At 38.4% G+C, this 21067-nt stretch overlaps 2 protein-coding genes and 1 pseudogene across 3 annotated transcripts in view; all 3 read right to left on the reverse strand.

The window, feature by feature from the left end:
- The window catches only part of SPAG1 (sperm associated antigen 1), a 48025-nt gene extending 34629 nt beyond the window's left edge, over nucleotides 1–13396 (reverse strand). Inside the window, exons 1-8 of the mRNA XM_053930005.1 lie at nucleotides 13312–13396; nucleotides 9551–9692; nucleotides 7494–7653; nucleotides 5125–5250; nucleotides 2370–2434; nucleotides 1753–1862; nucleotides 1058–1163; nucleotides 478–608 (exon numbers count right to left, since the gene is read on the reverse strand). Coding sequence (XP_053785980.1) covers nucleotides 478–608; nucleotides 1058–1163; nucleotides 1753–1862; nucleotides 2370–2434; nucleotides 5125–5250; nucleotides 7494–7653; nucleotides 9551–9690 — 838 coding nt within the window. The 5' untranslated portion in view covers nucleotides 9691–9692; nucleotides 13312–13396. The remainder of the gene's footprint in view (nucleotides 1–477; nucleotides 609–1057; nucleotides 1164–1752; nucleotides 1863–2369; nucleotides 2435–5124; nucleotides 5251–7493; nucleotides 7654–9550; nucleotides 9693–13311) is intronic.
- Nucleotides 5490–7573, reverse strand: LOC128781520 (large ribosomal subunit protein eL19-like; annotated as a pseudogene).
- Nucleotides 13397–16807: 3411 nt separating the features above from the next.
- POLR2K (RNA polymerase II, I and III subunit K) lies at nucleotides 16808–18946 on the reverse strand. 2 transcript variants are annotated; one of them, XM_024572317.3, is made up of 4 exons: nucleotides 18871–18946; nucleotides 18114–18183; nucleotides 17691–17783; nucleotides 16808–17137 (listed from the first exon to the last, which is right to left on the reverse strand). In XM_024572317.3, the coding sequence occupies exons 2-4, from the start codon at nucleotides 18172–18174 to the stop codon at nucleotides 17115–17117; spliced, it is 177 nt and encodes a 58-aa protein (XP_024428085.1). In that variant the 5' UTR covers nucleotides 18175–18183; nucleotides 18871–18946; the 3' UTR covers nucleotides 16808–17114. The 2 variants fall into 2 exon arrangements, with proteins under 2 accessions (XP_024428085.1, XP_053785824.1); XM_053929849.1 differs by lacking the exon at nucleotides 18871–18946 and adding an exon at nucleotides 18798–18849.
- Between the last annotated feature and the right edge of the window lie 2121 nt (nucleotides 18947–21067).

Below are 21067 nucleotides of genomic sequence, written 5' to 3' on the forward strand. Positions count from 1 at the left end.
CAAGGCTGTGGGTTCGATCCCCATTCAGGGCACATACAAGAATCAACCAATGAATGCATGAGTAAGTGGAACAACAAATTGATGTCTTTTTTCTCTCTCTCTCCCTCCCTTCCCCCTTAAAAAAACAATAAATAAAAAAAATTAAGATAGTACATTTTACGTTATCTGTATTTTCCAAAATAAAAAAAAATTGAAAGAAAAAAGCCCACAGTTAAATGCAAGCTTGATATATTTCTCTAAAAACACATACATATTTTATTGAATCTTCTAAGATTATTGGCTACTTCATTGCAAATAACTATGGACTTAAATTCCAAGTTAAACCTAAATATAAAAGTAACTTTATGAAGGCAATGATTCCCATATAGAAATTTCAGTTTATTTGAAATATTTTTAGTGTAAACATGATGAGTGTCTACAAACAGCCTTTAAGGGATCCTGCTGTAAACTTAAAAGCATTCTGTGAGTATTTTTTACCCTTTACGTTTCCAGGTTCTAACTCCAAGACCTTTTCACAGTCCTGAAAAGCACTGTTCCAGTTCTGCAGTTTGAGTTCTGCTTGAGCTCGGTTATTGTAGGCCACTGCGGTGGGGAGCACTGACAGGCTCCTGTAAGAGAGACACTCATTGGCAACAAGCAGACCAGTGGGAAACACAAGGCAGAGAAACTCAGCTAAAGTTGTAAATAAAGCAGTTATAGCCTCTGTTATGAGCAGAATTGTGCCTCCCCAACCCTAACCCCAGTACCTCATGATGTAACTGTATTTGGAGATAGTCTTTAAAGATGTGATTAAGTTAAAATGAGGTCATGAAGGTGGACACTAATCCAATATGACTGTTGTCCTTATAAGATGTCAAAAGTGAGGATGGGTAGGAGCTTTCAGAAAAGTATTGAAGAAAACAAGGCAAACACAAGTGAATTTATGATAAAACACACATATAGTATCTTCAGTGATTCTGACATAGATTATTTACTTACGTATATCGTGTCAGCAATTCAATTTAAAGTCATTTTTTAAAAAAAAATAGCAAGTTTAGGCAACAAACATTCTGCTTGCCTTGTGTAATATTTCACAGCTTCTTCATAATCTCCTGAGTTGAAAGCTTCATTTCCTTTTTCCTTTTCATGAGTAGCAAGGAAATCCTTTTCCTTCTCAGTTAGACCTAGAAGTAAATGTTATCTGCTTTAAGTAAAAATATAATTTAATAGAATATTTAAAAAATTTTAAAGTCAAGAATGCTTGCTTTCGCAGAAACAGAAAATTATAAAATAATTAAAAGAAAGTAAAAGGTTTCCTGAGTTTAGTAATGTTTCCTTTCTTTTTTGAGTCATTTACAGTTTTCGAGGGTTTAGATACTTTATAATTGGTTTTGTTTCCCTTTAAAGGTGCTATACACCTATGGACTTCAAGTGGAAACAAATAAACTGCTCCATCATTTTTGTTTTGAGGCAAAAAGAAAATAAATTGGAGGGGTTTGAAGGAAAGAGAGGATTCGAAAAAAGGAATTAAAAACAAATGAATTACAGTAAAACATAGGTTTGTATTTTTAAGTTTTACTAAATTTAAGTAGTATAACTGTTATATAAAATTAAGTAAAGGATAGATCTGAAGTGGATAACATCACGGGAAAAGTCCATAAACATTTAATGAAAATCTACAGCACTTAAAGAGAATGTCTTCTAGTTTCATAGCTATTATTGTTATTCAAAAAATCTAAAACTACTAAATTGTTCTTATTTTTCCACAATTACCTGCTGTATCTAATCGTGTCTCAATTTTAGACAAATGTGACTTGTTGTTGATTAGAGTTTTTTCTTTGCCATCTTCATCAATTTTTGAACATTCCTTTTCCACATCAAATCTTAAAAGAAAGAACAAAAATGAAAAGAAGTACAATATAATAAAAATAAAATTTATTATTGACATTCTTGTATTTGTATCGCTGTGCCTTTATACACATATTCCAAAAATGCGCAGTAGGTTTGTATTAGAAGTTACCTGTATTCTTTCTTAGAAATCATGTAATTTAGTGAGCATTTAAATATTAATCAGACTTAAACTGTTTAGAACTCTGTAATTAAGCTTGTGACAAATTTCTCTCAATTTAAAATTTTTTTCTTATTTTGGATGGGTATAAGGATTATATTAGTTATTTTGGGTTGCTCTTATAAACAAAAGGATGCAGAAGATTTTTATTTAATGAAAAAACAAAATCAAGAGTGCTTAGACCATATACTTTTAGTACTCTACTCAAGTACCTTGGTATTCTTGATATGTTCAGTTTCATAATAATTAAGAAGTTATTACAGTATTTTATGATAGGGAATTTTTCAGCTACAAATTTTACATAAAGAAATATAAAACATACTTATCCCACTCTGCATAATCCCTTGGAATTTTCTTTTTAGCTGGTCTACTTTTAGAACATTTTTCCTAAAAGAATAAAATCATACTTTATGACACATATTTAATATAAAATTAGCAGGTTTTACTATAAGTGCAATGTGAAGTATTGGAGTAAGATATATAAATCAAATGAATAAGAAAAATAGGTACCCTTGAAGTTATAACAACTCCAGTATTAAAATTATTAACATAATAATATATAGCAGGCTTTGAAAGGATTTTAAATTTGTAACTAATTCTCAGAGCAACCTACAGGACTTTAAGTATATATATAAAAGTTAAAAACTCACATGTGTGAAATGGGATTATTAGTAATTTTCTTATAATAATAAAATGCTAAACTATCATTCATTCTTTTAAAACCTAGGGGAGAAAATAGTTTGCTGTATTAGTCAAAACTGGTTTGTTTGCAATAACAGGACACCCAACTTGGACTAATTATATTTTAAAAGAATAAATTACTGGCTTATGTAACCAAACTGATGAAAGAAAGGACAGGGGTGCTGCTGGATGAAAGAGTCACATGATCTCTCTCCCTCCAACTCTCCCTTTCTCCCTGTCCCTAGTCTCTGCTTCTCTCTGCCTGCTGATTTTGTTTTCCCCGCTGGCTAATGCTTTTTCCATGTAGTAGGAAACATGGTCATGAGTAGCCTGGGATTATACCGTCCCAGACCTCGCAATCAGAAAGGAAAAGGACTCTTCTCTCCAACCTTAGAGAAGTCCCAGGGAAGGACTCCAGTTGGCTAGCTTGGGTCATGTGTCCATCATTGACCAAGCACTAGCTTGGTGCTATTAAGTCACCCACCCCAGGTCACATGCCCACTGCAAGCACCAGAAGGGAATGGGAGGGAAGCAAACAATAGCTCACAAATAGTTTCTTAAAAGTTAGTCATAATCTGAAACCATTTGGAATGGTGTTGTGACATTGTGCATTGGTCATGTGGAGTTAAGCGGATCTTCCAAACATTCATATATTTCATTATACAATAAAGAGCCATTTCTTCAATATCTTCATGGAGCTCATCAGAAAAGTCTAAATATGCTCCTTAAGGGGAAATATTTTTTGTCACAAGCAGGTATTCAAGAGCTATATAATAGTGTGAAGTACTGTAAATTATATTTGAAAGCTCAGGGATAATCACTGGCAAAAAATACTGCCGGTTGCTTTTCTTGAAGTGACAGGCCCACTTCATTCCTTTCAACGCAAAGTCTGCCCAAAAAACCAAGTCTGAATAACCATAAATTTTTGGAGTAAAATTTATTCCAGGAAAAAGTGGAATAACTTAAGCTAGCAATTCAATCATACAAGTATTTTTCTAGAGATAACAATCATATTTCACTTCACAGTAAAATGCTTTCTGCCTACTTCCCATTTTGTCACACAGAATATTAAAAAGATGTGTCCTTGAGATTCAAGGTTTAACAAAATAAGTTTGTTGTTTCATCAGAGACATTCTGAGGTTTAACTGGAGTTCTTCCCTGAGTCCGCAGCAGTGGAGAACACAATGACCACAGTCGGTTTGGTGCCACTGCCCTGACTTGTGCTCAGGTGCTAGCAGCTCTGTCCCCAGTGCAGATGGCAGTGCAGTGAAAAAGACAAAGCATTAGCATGATTTTTAAAAGTAGCATTGACCTTCTAGACCCCCTGGAGGATCTCTGGGATGCCCAGGGTCCACAGACCATTCTTTGAAAACCACTGTACTTACCACTAGTCTCTATCTGTCCCACTGGACTATGAACTCCTTGAGGGCAGGGACCAAGCCTTATTCATCATTATATTTGCAGGGCACAGACTTAGCACATAATGTGTGTTCAATAAATACAAATTCATTGGTTACACATAGTGGCAACTTCACCACATTACTGTACCTCAGTTACGTGAGTAATTCCTAATACGGAGTAAAAAGTCCCGGGAAGGTAAGTTATCAGAGGGCAGTGGCAAAGAGCAATGATGTTTTTTAAATAAAATTGAGGATTCGGAGATGAGATGAAAATAACAAGAATAAGTTAACCCAGAATGAAGAGACTTGGGTAGCCATCCTTTCTGAAATGATAGAAATAACGTTGAAAAAGGAGGAGAGAACCGAATGGAACGTGTGATCCGTGGGAAAGACCAGGGCCTCCCAGTGCCCAGGAAACACGGGCTGAGTTCTGTAATACCAGGGTCGGTGGATGCCACGGAGCTCAGCTGCAGCTTAACCTTAAGTAGATGGACCTGGAAGTCCAACAGGCTCCTTTTCTATGGAACCCACGGGTGAAAAGGGGAGGTCTACGTGACAAAACGGATTAACCACAGAGAAATAATCACGAGGGGCTGGAGATAAGGGGAAAAAATGCACTAAAAAAGAACAACATCTGTTACTGCTTGCAAGTACCTGTTTAATACTCTAAATCATAGTTAATTATGTACTAAACTATTTCCTCTCTACATCTACTGGATACATAAAGTTACTCCCTGAAATTCTCACACAGTAAATTGGATCTTACGCGCTCATCAAAACTAGTCCATGTAGGAGAGACAGAACAAAAAAGAAAAATGAAGAAAGTCAGTAAACCCAGGATGCCTCATGAAGGTAAAGAACATGACTGACTGAAAAAAAATATCCTCCGCTCTCTGAGAGGACATCGCACTCTGGCCACACTGATTAAACTGGGATAGCGCTCAACAAACCACAACCATTTCCCCCACCAACGACACCCCACACCGAGGGGCCTACTTTGGCAACGTGAAAACAGCTGTTTGAACCACGAACTGGAGGCAAATTTTCTTCCTTTTCTGGAAATGTTTCAGTTTCATGAGAATGTATTTTATTTTCTTCTTTTTTAATTTCTGATACCCAACTCTGAGAAAAGGGGAGAAAAATGAATGTAAATACACAATTTGAAATAATTAACCAGGCATTAGAAAAGACTATACATTATCAAAGTTTCCTATAGATCAAAATTTTAGGTGACAATTCCCTCTACCTGGAATGCCCTTCCTCTTTTTTTTTTTTTTAATTTTGGGAAAATACACATAACATAAAATATTTATCCTCTTAATCATTTTTAAGCATAATCATTTTCAGTCTTGTTAAGTATATTCATATTGTTGTTGCCCTTCCTACTTTGTTTTTAATAGATGAAGGGTATTTTATTGAATGATTGATCCGTGTAATTGCCAAGGCCACTATGGACGAGTAAGAGGGGTGGAGCTTTACTTCTGTCTCTTCCTCCTTGGACAGAATCTTGCTGATTTCCTCCTTCTTGGCCTGGAGCCGTTCTTCACCGTGCTTGCCAGCTTCCTTGGTCTTAGACCTGCGGGCCTCTGCCTGGGCAACCAGAAGCTTTTTGTGAGCCTTCTCTGCCTTCAGCTTGTGGAAGTGTTCCATGAGAATCTGCTTGTTTTTGACATGTTCCCCTTCACTTTCAGATGCAGGCTGTGGTCCATGGGGCATTCAGTCTGCTGAGATTCACGGTACCTTCTGAGTACCCAGCGAAAACTTCCCATCCTCCTCATCCAGGCTACTTTCTCAGGCCTTTGAACATTGGCAGCAGTGCCCTTTCGCTTACCTATGCCCATAGGCCTGCCCTTCCTGCGGGCCAAGGTCTTTTCCAGCATCGAACGGACAGTCACAGGCTCCGGGTGATCAGCCCATCTTTGATCAGCTTCGGAATCTGCTGACGGGCGTTGGCATTGGCAATTTCATTGGTCTCACTGGGGTCTCAGCAGACCCTGGAGGCAAGCCTCTTCTGAAGCCTGAGTATACTCATGGCTGCTGCCGCTGCGGCAAAAGGCTGTCTTTCCTCTTTTATCTATCTTGCCAGATCTTATTCTCCATCCCTTCCAGCAAGCTTCCCTTGAACTTCCGGGTTGGGCTGAAAATGTTCCTCCTCCATATATTAGCATAAAGATTTAAAATAATCAGTTTATCGTTCATTTTTCTCGCCATACTGTAAGTTCCTTGAGGGCAGAGCCTATGTCTTAATCTTATCTTTGTGATTCAAGAACATAGCACAGTGTCTGGCATATGACAGGTTCACAATAATGTTCATTAAACTGAATTGTCTGTCACAGGTGCCAGGAAAAGACTGAGTAAGAGATTTCTTTAATATATGTAAAATTCTATTATTTATTATTCAGCAAATATACAGTGAGGGCCAGACATTATACTTAATAGTGAAAAGCTGAATGACATCCGGTAAGAATGGGAACACTGTACTGTGGTCTCGGTGCAGTACGGCAAGTAAAAGAAATAAGGCAGCCAGACTGGAAAAGAAGAAGTAAATCTCTTATAATTTCCAGATGACATAATCCTGCATGTAAAAAATCTGAGGCATTTACAGAAAAAAGGTACTAAAACTAATCCTTTAGTTTGAAGTTACCAGGATCACAGGACACACGGTCAATAGAAAGAGGTCTGGTAGATAAATGTAAACTTTCAATGTACAAATAAAGATTGAAATTAAAATTTCACTGGTATGAGGTATTTAGACCACTCGACAGTACAGAGGCAACGCCGAATGGTGGTTTCCAGAGGCGGGGTAGGGTGGAGAGCTGTTGCTTGGTGCACGCAGAGTTTCGGTTTCACAGGATGAAAGGGTTCTGGGGACCAGCTGCACAGCAACTTGACTCTCCTTAACGCTCATGAACTGTACAATTAGAAATTGTTGACATAGTCAATTTTATATGATGTGAACTTTACCACAGTGAAAAAAAAATAAAATTTCTTAACTGGAGTGATTTAGAACGAGCAAACATATTGAAATATGAATTAGCAATTTGAATTCTAATAATTTATTCCAAGGAAATAACCAGATGGCACAAAAAATTATAAACAAACATGTTTACATAGCACTGTTTATAGAAGCTGATTGAAATGGTTCTTTCACGGGATGGAATATTATTTGGTCATTTGTACCACCCACTTGTATACACACATACACTCACACACTCACAATATTCTCCTGGGTGCAAGAAGCAACCAGTACTAAGTCATTACTACTAAAAAGGCCTTTACTGACAAAAAAGAAACCTAGAATTTCAGCTCGGTGAAGTGAACGTATATACAACATGACAATGTCACGAAAACTGGTGTCACTCTACCTTTATATCACCGTCGATTTTTTCCCATTCTCCTGCTGTGAAACTGGATGCTGTTGCTGCAGGTTTGTCTTTCCTCAGAGCTCTGCTTTTAGGAGCCAGTCCTTTAAGGCGCTTTTCACAAAATTCTGTAAGTTCAGGATAATATCCTTCCTCTCCAGACCTTTAAATCATTTCAGAATTTTAGAGTTACTACTTCATTTACAGATCATCTAGACCAGTGACTTGCAAGTTGGGTTGTCTGGAGCCCAGTTCTGCGGAGATCTCAGGAATGGTCCTGACTGCCCCGCAACGAGGTGGCAGGTGGGGCTGCTGCTTCCCACTCACCCTCCCCAACCAGGCGACCTCCGTTATTAGGTTAATCTATGCAGTGATGCAATGAAAGAAAAAAATGGAGCTCCAAAGACACAAATTTCCATATATTCAATATGTTGAATATATAACATATTCTCTCCTGTTTAACACACGTAATGCTCCTTTGGTACATAAAGTAATTTTAAACTTAAAAATGGAAATTCAGTATTAGAGACAGGCAAAAAGTGAGACTTTGGACTTCCTTTCCAAAGAGGAGCTCCTAGCTTAATTTTTTGCAAAGGGATATGAAGAAAATGGCAGAGGCATGCTTTAGAACAACATAACGCCAAATTCAACCACTAAAGAAGCAGAATTCCTTCCTTAGAGAGCTAAATAGAGACATCTGTTCTTTTTTGCCTATTTATTTTTTAAGGAAAATCAATCTTTTTTTTCCTTCTCTTGTAAGTCTGTTCACATTTAAATTTTTAGAAAAATAGAAATAAATCCCATTTTCAAATGCATTTAATTAAGTTATTCAGGGAATTTCTTAGAACCAACATTACTACTATGGCTTTCAAACTCTTTTATCTCATAAACTTCTCATTTTGTTTATCAGTACTTGATCAAATATAAATGAAAATGTTCTCATACCGCTGAGAAAAGCAAAAGGGAGAACAATGGCATGGTTCACATTTCCGTTTCAGAAATGATGAGGTCATTACATCAACTCTGGCTGGGGACAAGCAGACATGCTTAGGGAGGACACGATACTACAGGTGATGAGAGGTCAGGGGAAGAGAGAGAGCCACAGCAGAGCAAAAAGAAGTAGTTCTGATGTCCTGGAAAGGGGCAGTTTATGCTCCACAAGTGTTCCTGTAATACAGGGTGTCAAACGCGGGTGCCTTCTGAGGGCCGAATGTAATTTCAACTCCTTAACTGTTAAGTAGTTACATTTATACAGTCCTAAAATTACTTTGGCCCTTTGAAGGCAACCACGAGGCTGATGTGGCCCCTGGTGAAAACGAGTTTGACACCCCTTCTGTAATATCAGGCTACTCTCTATGGAAAAACCCCACGAAACCCAAAATAGGTGGCACAGGGCAGTGTTTCTTGAAGTGGGTTCCCTTGACCACCTGTGTGTCAATCAGCCAGGCACTTATTATAAACACAGGTTCCTGTGCCCCACCCCAGATTTCCCAGAAGCAGAATCTCTGGGAATGGGACCCTCAAATTTGCATTTCTAACAACCACATGTGCTGTGTATTAAAGTTTAACAATCACCGCTATGGAGTTCTCAACCAGAGAGGGCCCTGACTCCCTGTCTTCTGGTCCTACCTCCTGGCCTCCCCACCATCCTCCGTGTGACCAGCTCACAGTGAGTCACCCACCTTTGTTGGCAGATGGCATTAAGTGGGAAAGTACCAAAGAACTTTATCAGTGTAGGCTGGTGAGCTAACCTTACTTCACACTGGCTACTCTCACAGTTGCTTTTTCCTAGACAATGTGGAGGAAGCAAGAAAAATGCCCTCCTTAATATAAATTAGCCTAAATCGCACACTGGAAGTAGACCCAGGCAGAACACTCCAAACAAAGCACTGGATCAAAATCCCTATTTTGGAGCCCAAGATGGGCAAATACAACGAACAATCTTAATACCTGAAAATTTCCTCCAATGTTTCTAATGTAGCTTCAACTTTTAGAAGGCAAGAACAATATAATTAAAATTGACAAATCGTAATGTGCTGAAATTATTTTTAAATGCTTACCTAAGCACACAAAGAATTTTTTCCAAGTGTTTAACATCTGAACACTTTTCAATATACTTGAAATCCAAGTGTTCAATGGGAATTTTGAATGTTTTTGTTGTTCCAAAGCCCCACAGTGATGGATGATCTTTGGCAGCCATAGCTGAAATATAGTATGGGAAAACAGTTATGAATCTAATACATATATATATAAAACTCAGCATGGTTAGTAGTAACCACCTGGGTGCTCTTATATATAATAGTTATTTTTCATTTCTATAGAAAAGGAGATGGAGTGTTCTTTCGAAGGAGGAAGACTACTGATTTTAAATTCTCTCTCTCTGATAACAACAGCTAACATTCACGGAGCTAAATTACTATGTACGCATACCTGGATTATCTCACTTAATCTTCACTTCAGCAATGTTGAATACAGTGACAAAGCAGGTTTTGGTGCTATGGACGAGGTTAAACAAAAAAACCAAACTTTTCCTCTACCTATTTAATTCCAGTAACTGAGACCTGGTGAATTAAATTGACAAAATACACACAAATAGGAGACAAGGATTATTTTGTGCACGTAGATGCTTCACAAAAGAGTGAAAACTCAAAGAAACTGTTCAGTCTGGGAGTCTATCTACCATTTTCACAAAGGGTGGTACAGTGTGGAGAAGTAATTAGACAAAGGAAAAGGGGTTTTGGCTTCTAGGAGAAAGTAAACATACGGGAGACACTAGCTAAAGGTTGTTTTAGTAAGATTTGGTTATGCAGACTCTTCTCAGCACTGACCATCCCTGGGCTGTGATTAGGGTTGTTCTCCTGGTATCGGGGAGGTTGGAGGGGGAAACCTTTCAAAGGGAAATTTATGCCCTGCTTTTAGGCATAAATTAGAAAAGGGGATGACAGAGTTCTTCCTGTTGATTATTAATTTCTTCAGCTCAAAGTAATCGTTATGCCAAAATAGCCAGTTATGGGGTGGCGTATGCTGATCAGCTTCAGTACTCAAACTGCTTTTTAGGATATCTTTTCTTAAGATCAACAAGGAGGTCATGTTGATTCAAATGACCTGCTTCTACTCTTGCTGTTTGGTAACATCCCGATCATTCTTTGCAATTGAGCACAAACGTAAATAACATTCTTTCTGTAACTCTCCTTAACATCACCCTCTTGCCCGTTCCCTAGGGCCCACTCCCATCAGCGCCCAACTCCCAGGTCTGTGTTCTAATGGCACTCGGTACACACCTCTCAGTACAGAGCACATTCGAACTGTTTCTCTTTCTTCTCTTCTAGACTGTGAGATCTTACTTTATCCATCTTCATATCTTCAGAACTAACATAAGTAGTGCCTTGTAGCTCTTAAGAAACACTCAACGAATTGAACTGAGAACAAGGAGGCCTTGTACAGTTTCCTTCTAATGACACTACTGCTAATGATGTTGGTGAAGATAACAGCTAACACATAAAGTTTTTAATGTATGCTGGGCACCACTCTAACTCTTACACATATTACCTCAGCTCATCCTACAGCTACGTCATCAGGTAGGTTTTTTTAAAAGTAGAGAACAGTAATGATAGTCAACACTTATGGAGCTGAATTACTATGAGTCATGAATTCTCTCAATCTCCAAAATGGCTCTCATGAAGGACATTAATGACTTCCATTTTACAGACGAGGAAGTTGATGTTTCAAGTATTTGAACCGCTCAAGGTCATACAGCTAGAAATAGTGAACTGAAAATTTGGATTCCAGTAGGCAGCTAGAGCCCACATACTTACTCATCATACCCATGTTTTCAGTGCAAGTGGCAACCCATGAAATCAATTTAGTGTTTCAACCAGCACTGTTTTATATTGAGATAGAACATACCATTATAGTTAATATTGTTTTGCATAACTTTTATTTCATGTCTATACAAACAGAAATTATAAAGATGTATAAATATAAACACACATGATACAAAGATATATTTCTTATTGTAATTGTCAGATTTTTTTTTTAATCACAGCACTAAAACATATTGGGTGATAAATTTTAAGCAGCAGCAATGGGTCTAATTCATTTGAAGTGTTTCCTTCAGCATGCCTGTCCTCTGGGAGTCTGCTCATATATCAGACCTCTGCAGAAAGAGGATGTTCTGCCAGTTTTGCCTCCATATTCCTCCTGGCTTGAACTTGGGTATAGAAAATAGGGTCCAGCCAAAGTAGTGCCATTGAGTGTGGTTGGTAGGGTATGTGAATGTCTCGCACTAGATGGACAGCAATTTGAACATTTCACCTAAAATGTCATATGGTGTGCTTCAGTGTGATATTGTTACGTTACAGAATTACATGCTTAAGATTTTGTAATAACATATGTGTTATAGATTACCAGGTCATAAGAAAGGAGTGTTATTTGTGTGGGACCCTGTGGATATCAGTTCAGCACTTGGATGAGATACATTGGAGAAATGATACGGTGGTTTTCACTTCACACTGGCAGGGTCCACTATGATGAATGTCGCCTATCACAAGGATGACTTTAAGGGTAGAAGTTACAGCAAAGCAACATAAAGAACTTTAAAAACAATATTTATTTACTTTTAGAGAGGGGAGAAAGAAAGGAAGAGATACAGAAATGTGCAAGGTACATCCATTGGTCTCCTCTACACACCCCCAACCGGAGATGCACCCTGATGGGAATGGAACCTGTGACCCCTCCGCCTGCAGGCCGGCACTCAATCCACTGCGCCACGCCAGCAAGGGCAGAATTTTTAAATTATTGATGATGCCAAGAATAGAATGGGTTGCCATAGAAGAATTTTTCCTAAGAGCTAGAGAATCTTTGATGGGAGCGATTTAAGCATCTAATGGGATTAAAGTAGATTATATCAAATTGAAGGTAACTTGCAATGATTGAGATTTTATGATTTGAATAAAATATAGTGGAAAACATTTGAAATGATAGACATTGCTTACCTAATCAAACGACTTTCATTCTGGACACTATTTTAACATTTCTCTGAAAACTAACTTTTTTTTGGGGGGGTAGGATACACATTCTCAAGACCACTAAATATTAATTCTCAAATTCTAAAATACAAGTTATACTTCATTTGATACATTGAGAACTCTTCCATATCTGTTTGCGTTTGTCTCTGATTAGGAAAACATTTGGTCCTAGTTGGATTAAATTTTTTCTCCATCATCCTGATCCACATCCATTTCTTATATTTCCTATTCGGCGTATCAGTAATACTTCCAGCGGAAACTGTGATGAACTAGTTACGCGAAAACCTATTTTCTTCCCCCTTGCATCGTCCACCTAAGCATTCCTTCCGACATCCGCAGGGCGGAGCGCCCCCTGCAGGTGGAGGCCGAAAGAAAATGACACCCTCCAGCCGTAGCAACGGTTTCTAAGTATAACGCGGCGGGAGAGGGCTGAGGGACTGGTCGAGTGGCAGCCCTCTGCCAACCCGCAACGGTCAGGGGGCACTTTAATAACCTACGAAATTGCTCCCCACTCCCAGCTTTGGTCACCAAGACTGGTCACCGCCGGCGGACCCCAGGAACCCCCATGTTGCAAACTAGTCCCAACATTCGCTGAAACAAAAGGTTAACGGTTTGTTCCCCGACATCCCCCGCCACCCCCCACCACCCCCACCATGAAGGACGTTCATGCCACAATACGATCTCTCACTCAAGTCCCAGAGTGCATTTGCTCCTCCGCGTCCGCCTTTCACCCCAGATCGGAGAGGGACTACAATGGGGGGAGTGAAATTTACTCCTGGTGGGCAGGTACTCACCTGGTTCCCAGACCCCTCACGATGCGGAGGATGTGGCCGCGGCAATTGTGACCCTCTGCCTTGCTCTGTCTCAGCACCCAAGAGTGGGGGGCTGACTGCTGGGGGTGGGGATTAGGCCCTCTGCGGGATGATTGGCTAGTCCCCGACCTGCCATTCCGCTGATTGGCTTTACAGACTCCAGCTTCACCACGAAAGAGAGCCCTTCTGGGAGAAATGAGCTGGGTGGGTGGGAGTGGGAGAGTTCCCTTTCCTCGCCTTATCAATTCATTTCAGATCAAGTTAAAATGATTTTACTCTTTTGGATTATTGTACTACCTGCACGGTAAATTGATCTCTACTCCTACTAAATTACAGAAGCATAATTACATTCGCGGTATCTACATTGCAACCTGCATTTACTTCGTCCTCTTTATACAGAAGAATAAATGAAGACAAGACCCCCTCTTCGTTTTCATGCATTCAACATTTTCTGAGTGCTGGTTATGAGTCAGACACTGAACTAAGTGCTAGATACGAAAGTGAAGAAGACATATTATAATTTAGATAATAAAACAGTAAAGATCATTTGTGGGAAAATATTTGTTTTGTAATTTCAGACTAGTTCAAATAGATAAAGCACCTAGCACAGTGCGTGGCATGTAATAGTTCAAGAAATCTTTTTCTTTTCCCCCTTTGCACTTAAATTGCAGACCTTAGCAGGACAATGGGAAAAATTCTAATGCTCAAAATGTAACTATATATAATTATTTCCATTGTTGGTGCTGGAGATTAAACTGGTATGTTTATAAAGCCAAGCTCAAACTTTAGAGTAATCCTTAGGTTTTTCACTAAATTCTTTGTCTTGGGGAACAGGCATCGCGTCCCCCAGAGCATGTAAAGCCACTTCACAATCATTCTAGCCAGCAAACTTCATTCAGAATTATGTCCTAAAACACTCAGCCTACTGTATCTTCTTATTTTACTTCCAGCATAGGAGGAAATCCTTTAAATATTCAGGAAAAGAGCTGTAACTCTATAATGCTCTGTAATTTTCTTTTTCACTCGTTTTTTTTTTTCCTGGTGATAATTATGTGCATATACATTTATGCCAAGTAAACAAGGATAAAAACAATTTGAAGGAAAAAGACTATGGAGGGAAATGAAATTTGCCACTATGGTCTTCACTGAGAAATGGACATTGCATCCAAGAAACAAGGAGACATAAATACAAAGAAAAACTAGGCTTAGAAATGAAAAATATTATACCAGAAATAAAAAACCCAGTCGATGGATTAGAAAGTAGTGATAAATCTTTACAGAGCAGAGAGCGAAAAAAAAAGAAAAATGATAAAGTTAGGTTATACCTAATATATTTTTCAAAAAAAGAGAAAGGTGTGGAGAAAAGAGAAAACTGAGGGTAGGAAGTTATTAAATAGTTCAAGATAATTTCCCATAATTAAAGAGCTTGGGTTTCCCGTTCAAAGTACCCAAGTGATCAAAACAGTGAAAAACATACAAAGGCACATAACTATAAAATGTCAGTACACTGGCAAAAATTCTAAGTCTGCAAAAAGAAAACGGGTCACCTACAAAGGATTGAAAGTAGAATGGTTTTTGACTTATCAACAATACTGGAAGCTAGCAGACGATAAAACAATCTCAAAATCCCAATGCTGGTGAAGAACACCACAAAAGATAATTCCAGACAGAGAGAAAAGTATGAGGAAAAGGGAGAGGCAAGAGAGAAAAACAAGCCTGATACTTGCTTAAGGAACTGCATACACCTCCTGAGAAACAAAAGATTGAGAGATGGTTTGAAGTGGTGACAGAGGTAGGAGTCAGATCATCAAGGGCCAAATACACTATTCCCAATCGTTTTGATTTTAGCAAAATGAGGAGCCACTGAGGATTTTCAGCAGGACAGTACCGTGAAATCTGTATTTTTGAAAGAGCGGTCTGAGGAGTATGGAAGACGGCAAAACCAGTAGCTGAGAGACTAATCCTAAGGCCAGTAATCCCGAGTGGAAAATAATACAGTAACGGTAATAATAATTAACATAGGCTAATACTAGGCTGAGTTTTTATGGATTACCTTGCAACAAACCTTTGAGGCAGGTGCTATTCTTTCCTGCCTATGGTATAAACACGGAAAGTGAACCCTGGTAAAATCATGCTGCCGGCTAACAAGGGATATTTATTCTTCCTCAGGACTGGTCATTTCTGATTTCTTCTAGTTTTGGATTTTTCAGAACCTTCAATCTCTGACTAAGGCTTCACAGTCTCAAAGCACTGTACTGGCCATTATGAATTCCTCCACTTTGCCAATGGAAGTAAAGTAAAAAGATGAAGTTAACTGACCAGTCATTGAATAGCAGGCTGGACGTAAACCAATTTCCATGCCTTTGTCATGGAAATGCATGTCCACAGTCATTGATAAGCAGCTTAGTACGGAACAAATTGTACGTTAACTTCAAGCCCGGATTTTTTATATTTACACAGCACTATTCAAGAGTCTTTTAAAAGCAATTTTATATCTATATTACCATTTTTTTCCTTAAAACTGTCCAGATAGGCAAAATTTACTTCCATTTCACAGATGGAGACACAGAGGTTAAGTAACTGACTGAAATGGTGGTTATGAGTTCCAGTGGTAATACTTTTTCCATGAAACAGCTGTGTAGTTAACCAAATAACAGTATTTAATTAAACTACTGATATGCAAGGGACCTATGATGGAATCAGAACAGTTAAGAGCAACATTACCCAATGAGTTAGGGTTTGATTAGGGGGTTGTCCTAAAGAGATACCTTATTTGCTGGGACTCTTTTTGTCTAAAAAGGAGTAAGGAATATAGGAATATAGCTGAATTATAAAACTGTGAAAGCTGTGGCTAAAGGAAATCTGTACCAAGGAAGCATTCTTTAAAATTTTGAGCATGGTAGTATTTCGTATAGCACATAACACACTTCTAGAACTTAGTATTTGAGAATGGTAGTAGAAATAGACTTTTAAATATGGCATAATGTTTTGAGTATCAGAGCCACACACAGCTACTAATAAAGTTGGAGTATTGCAGATCTTCAAAATGAATATTAGGGAAGCCAGCATGATGTTCCATAATGATGAAATCCTGGGATAGATGGAGTATGTGACTATCTCCCAAGAGCAAGACAAAAGTTTTGAACATGTATCCAGTAATTCAGTGTAAACCAATCCTATTCTTTTTGTATCTTGAAAGCAGGTTTTTGGTTTTTGCTTTTTACTCTAATGAATGATTACGGCTGGAACGGTACCTGCCTGAATAGTCTCCATCTTCTTTATGTGGGGTTGCTTTTCCCTTTCAGCAAGCAACCATTACTTTTTTCCCCTCACCTAAGATTTAGAAAATAGTCCAGCATTATATACAGAGAGGCCTACACGTAACAAATGAGAAATGAAACGCCAAACGATGTATGCACACTGACAGTACGTGCATTGGTATATACACAGAAAATGATGGTGGAGACTTCACAAACAGTTGATAGTGTAAAACTTTATTTTTAACAAGGGCCCCAATGATTCCAAGGCTCGATTAAAAATGGTTTGGGGAGCGCTTTTGCCCTTCGTTGTATCAGATGACATATACAATAAAATTAAATTACAAACAATTAATGGAACAAAAAATAATTTCCTTACATAAACTATTAACAGATACCTAAGTATACCATGAGTTTTAAAATGAAATCATATGTATATAGTTGTATTCATAAAGATAAGTACACTACTCAAAAGCTATACATTAACAATAAATCCAAGTACAAAGGTATTTCTCTGAATTCCCTGGTTCATCGAGCATCAAAAACCACCACTGTATTAAACTGAGTTAAGGAAAAAAAAATTTTTTAAGTTACATAGAAGACTTAATACCTCCAAGTCACTTTCTCTTTACAATAAACTAGTTTGTTACTTAATCTAAAATGCACAGAAGGAATTCAACACTATGACAATAACATTTTTTAAAAAACTGTTTCAATTTTCATTAGCTGTCTTTCCATGATACAAAAGACCAATGCACAGAAAAACACTGAAGCAATGTTAGAGGTGGTAACATGTTTGTATTTCTCCTTCTATAATTTAGTTTATCCATAAACTCAAGCTCATGGATGAGTACTCAGTTAAATAAAGAATCTCTGAAAACAGACTTATGAGAACCAAAATCAACTAGTATTAAGATTATACAGTATATGCCTCTACTCTGGCATACTGGTCCATGAAAATTCTGATCATGTCTTTTTTTATTTTTGGTAAATAATCCAAAAGTTATTACCATTTTTACCAGAAATTAGTCTTTGACTATCAACCCAAGCATTATTCTTAACTTCTTCCTACCTCATATTTAGAAAGCATAGTTAAAAGGATACATCTTTTAGTCCTTTTCTTGTACATTATTCTGTATCCACATTCTCTGCATCTGATTGGATCCCTGGATTTTATTTCATTTTCTGTGTGACATTCTGGAAAAGAAAAGACATTAATTCAGTATCCAAAAGGAAAACATTACAGACAAGCAAATTATCTTAACTATATTTTTCACCCAAAGCACTAAAATATACTCAATCTCAATGGCATGTTGTTATTACCAATATACTACGGGGGGAAGAAAATAAAAGTTGGGGCAAGCACTTTTTCTAGGAGAGAAAATGCAATCTTGAGAGGATTTTTATGGTTGCTAAAGTGTTTTTGCTTTATGACTTTAATAATGAGTGAGTCATTTAAGCCAAAAAGAAAATGATATTTAAAAACTGAAGTAAAATACTTTTATTTTATTTAAGTGCTACTCTTACCTCCACAGATATATATCATTGGCTGCTGCTTTGGAGGTTGGACGTCCTTCTGGGTGTCCATTGTTAGTCCCTGAAATCACAGGTTGAAATTCTGAATATCTCAATGGGGCTCCTTGCAAATCCAACCAGCCCTTATTTTTCTCAGAGAACGCTAAAAAGGTCCCAAATCCTAACCTATACTTTTTCAATCACTATGTATAGGTCTGATTGAAAACCTATCAGTTTCAAATTAAAAAACAAATTAAAAAAAAAAACACCCACTACGTATTGCGAACTTACCCCAAACTTGACACAATAATAATAATACACGTTATTTCATTTATACATGTTACTGCATTATAATTTTTACCACTCTCCTAGGACGCATTACTTTCATTTTATAGATGAAGAAACCCACGTTTAGACAAGTTATATGCGCAGGATTATTAGGAGGTAGAGGAATTCAGAACTGACTGCAAAGCTCGCATTCGCATTTGGCACGTGTTCTGTTTTTCCAAACTTTGGCAGGAGATGGCCCCAAAATTTTACCTCTCAACAGGGGAACATGCGACCCAAAGATAAGGGAAGATTTATAAAACACTGTAACTCCCAACTGCGAAACAGCTAAACTGAAAGAAACTAGGCAAAGGGCTAACACCATCTACTCTATCCCCAGACTCTAACACCTTTAGCCCAACACCGTACCTTTAAATCCCAAATGACTTCCCAGTTTTGGCCCAAATGTCCACCCCCAAATCCCAGTCAGGCAACTCCTTACCCACGTAGCTTCCAGAAAGTCCTCACTCGGCGCTTCCAAACGGACTGCGGCTCGCTGTGGTGTTGCACCCAACTTCCGGCGCTAGTCTGTGACGCAAGTGGAGTCCCCGCCCCTTCCTCCCCTTCGATTCCGGGGCGGGTAGAAGTACTCGATTGAACACCCGCGGAAAAGCCGGGGCTTTTGAATGTTGGGTTGTGGATGAAAGTTCCTGTTTCGCTTTTACCGATTTTCATTTCTCAGGAAAGCAAAGCATTTTAACAGTTCCTCAAGTTTAACGAGATTTTTTTTTTTTCTGACTAATGAAGTGGTTAAAAAGTAACACCTCCAGGAGGGCAGAGGGTTGGAGAGAAAGCGAAATGACAAGTGCCCGTGAAATTCTAGGCTAACCGTTACCCCGAGGAACACAGAAGAATCGGCTCCACCGCCGGTTTTCACGTAGAAAAGCACCTTTCAGGTTATGTTTTTAAGCTCATTTGATATCTGTGCTGAGGCAGCAGAACAGCCACTCCCTATCATAATTTTGTTTTTGCATTTCGACTCTTTCTCTCTTCCACTCCTGTTACCCTCTCACCCATTTCTTTTCTCGTTTTACAGCAAAGGCTGGCCTGAGGGTAACCACGCCAACTACTCCCACTTAAGCTAAGGGATTTTGGTAGCAGTAGCTGGCCACTGACCCTCCTCCTGTCCCACGTAGAGGTGTGTTTTTTCATAGATCGGAATTTCAGTGACAATATCAGTTGGGTTCACAATACTTACATTTGTTTGCTTTTCTTTCACAGCAGGTATTTCACTTAGAGAGCAGAAAATAAAGTTATTAAATTTTATTTTAAAACTTAACCAGTTAATAATCATTTTAACAGGAGAAGCAGTTTTCTACCTTCCCTTTATTCACTATGTCTGTTTTCGTCTTAAGCGGGCTGTACTGTTTTCCCATCTTTCATTCAGCACGTGAGAACCTTGGGCTTCACCTTTCATTTCCAGGAGGACTTCCAACAGGGTGCACCTCCACAGACCAGTTCGACAGATTTCTCTTGATCTTCCCAGTCTTCCTAGCTGCCAATTTTTTTAATTTCCAGGGAAACGCTGTGGAGTTTCCCGCTTTTTTCTCCAAAGACTGGCTAAAATAGAGCATAAATATTTTGACCATCAGCCCTCTTACACAGTACCTGTCCTCTCAGCCAAAGTGAAGAATATTTAAATAAAACGGTCAAAATAAGTTTTCCCACAACAAGTATTAGGTAATGAAGTATTACAAGTATGGAGTAATTCAGAAAGTGTAACTTTTATCATTGTAAGCTGTCCTGGATTCTGACTCTCCGGCTGAGGTATCAGGATGATTCTGGCCCATAGCACAGCCTGTGGAGATCAGAATGGATGATGCAGGTAGAATACAGATGGGTCTGGGACCCTACAGAGGGGTAGGGTAATGACAAGTGGTAGCAAGAAGATCTAAAATATCAGTAAGAGTTCATGTTCGATGCTAGTCCAGATCCAACACCCTCTTTCCCATCAGCAGGGACCAGTGTTTTAAAAATACAAAGGAGCATGGTCAGTGGAAGCTATTATCAATGGTAACAGCCAACTTTTCTTGAACACTTACTCTGTGCCAGACATCATTGCATGTCCCTCCCAAATGAGAATATTTGTCTTGCCATTTTGGATACTAATGCTTTTAATGCCTTATAAAATGGTTATAGAGGCGCAACTTGCTATTTTCCCTATGAATCTGTTTTCCTTTTTTTTCCTGAATGTGATCTTTATATCTGCAGAGCTTGCATGCCGTGGTGATTGAAAAAGTTTTCCATTATGTTTAACCGGATGGTCCCAAAAAGAAGCATTAGATTTTGTGGAAAACAGATGAGTTTTAGAAATCTCAGTTTAGTAATGGGATGGCACCCAATCCAGAAAGGGAAACAAAAAGGTCCTTTCTCAGGACCACGCCCAACCCCCCAAAAATTCTTGGCTGGGGCCCTCAATCCTTGGCCTTTGTCCTCACCTCAAACAAATCTTAGTTTCCAGCTATAACAAATTATTTAGTTTTTCTAATGCTTTCAACTGTTTGAATTTTAGTGATCTTGCACGTTTTGTTTTGAGTTTGGAGTCCCCTATTAACTACCTCTTAAATTGTCACTTGCCCTTCAAAATCCACCTCACTTTATGAAGTTAGCTCTGCCTTCTCATCCCTCTTTCTTTGTGC

This window comes from Desmodus rotundus, chromosome 8 (assembly GCF_022682495.2).
Source record: "Desmodus rotundus isolate HL8 chromosome 8, HLdesRot8A.1, whole genome shotgun sequence".
NCBI lineage: Eukaryota > Metazoa > Chordata > Mammalia > Chiroptera > Phyllostomidae > Desmodus > Desmodus rotundus.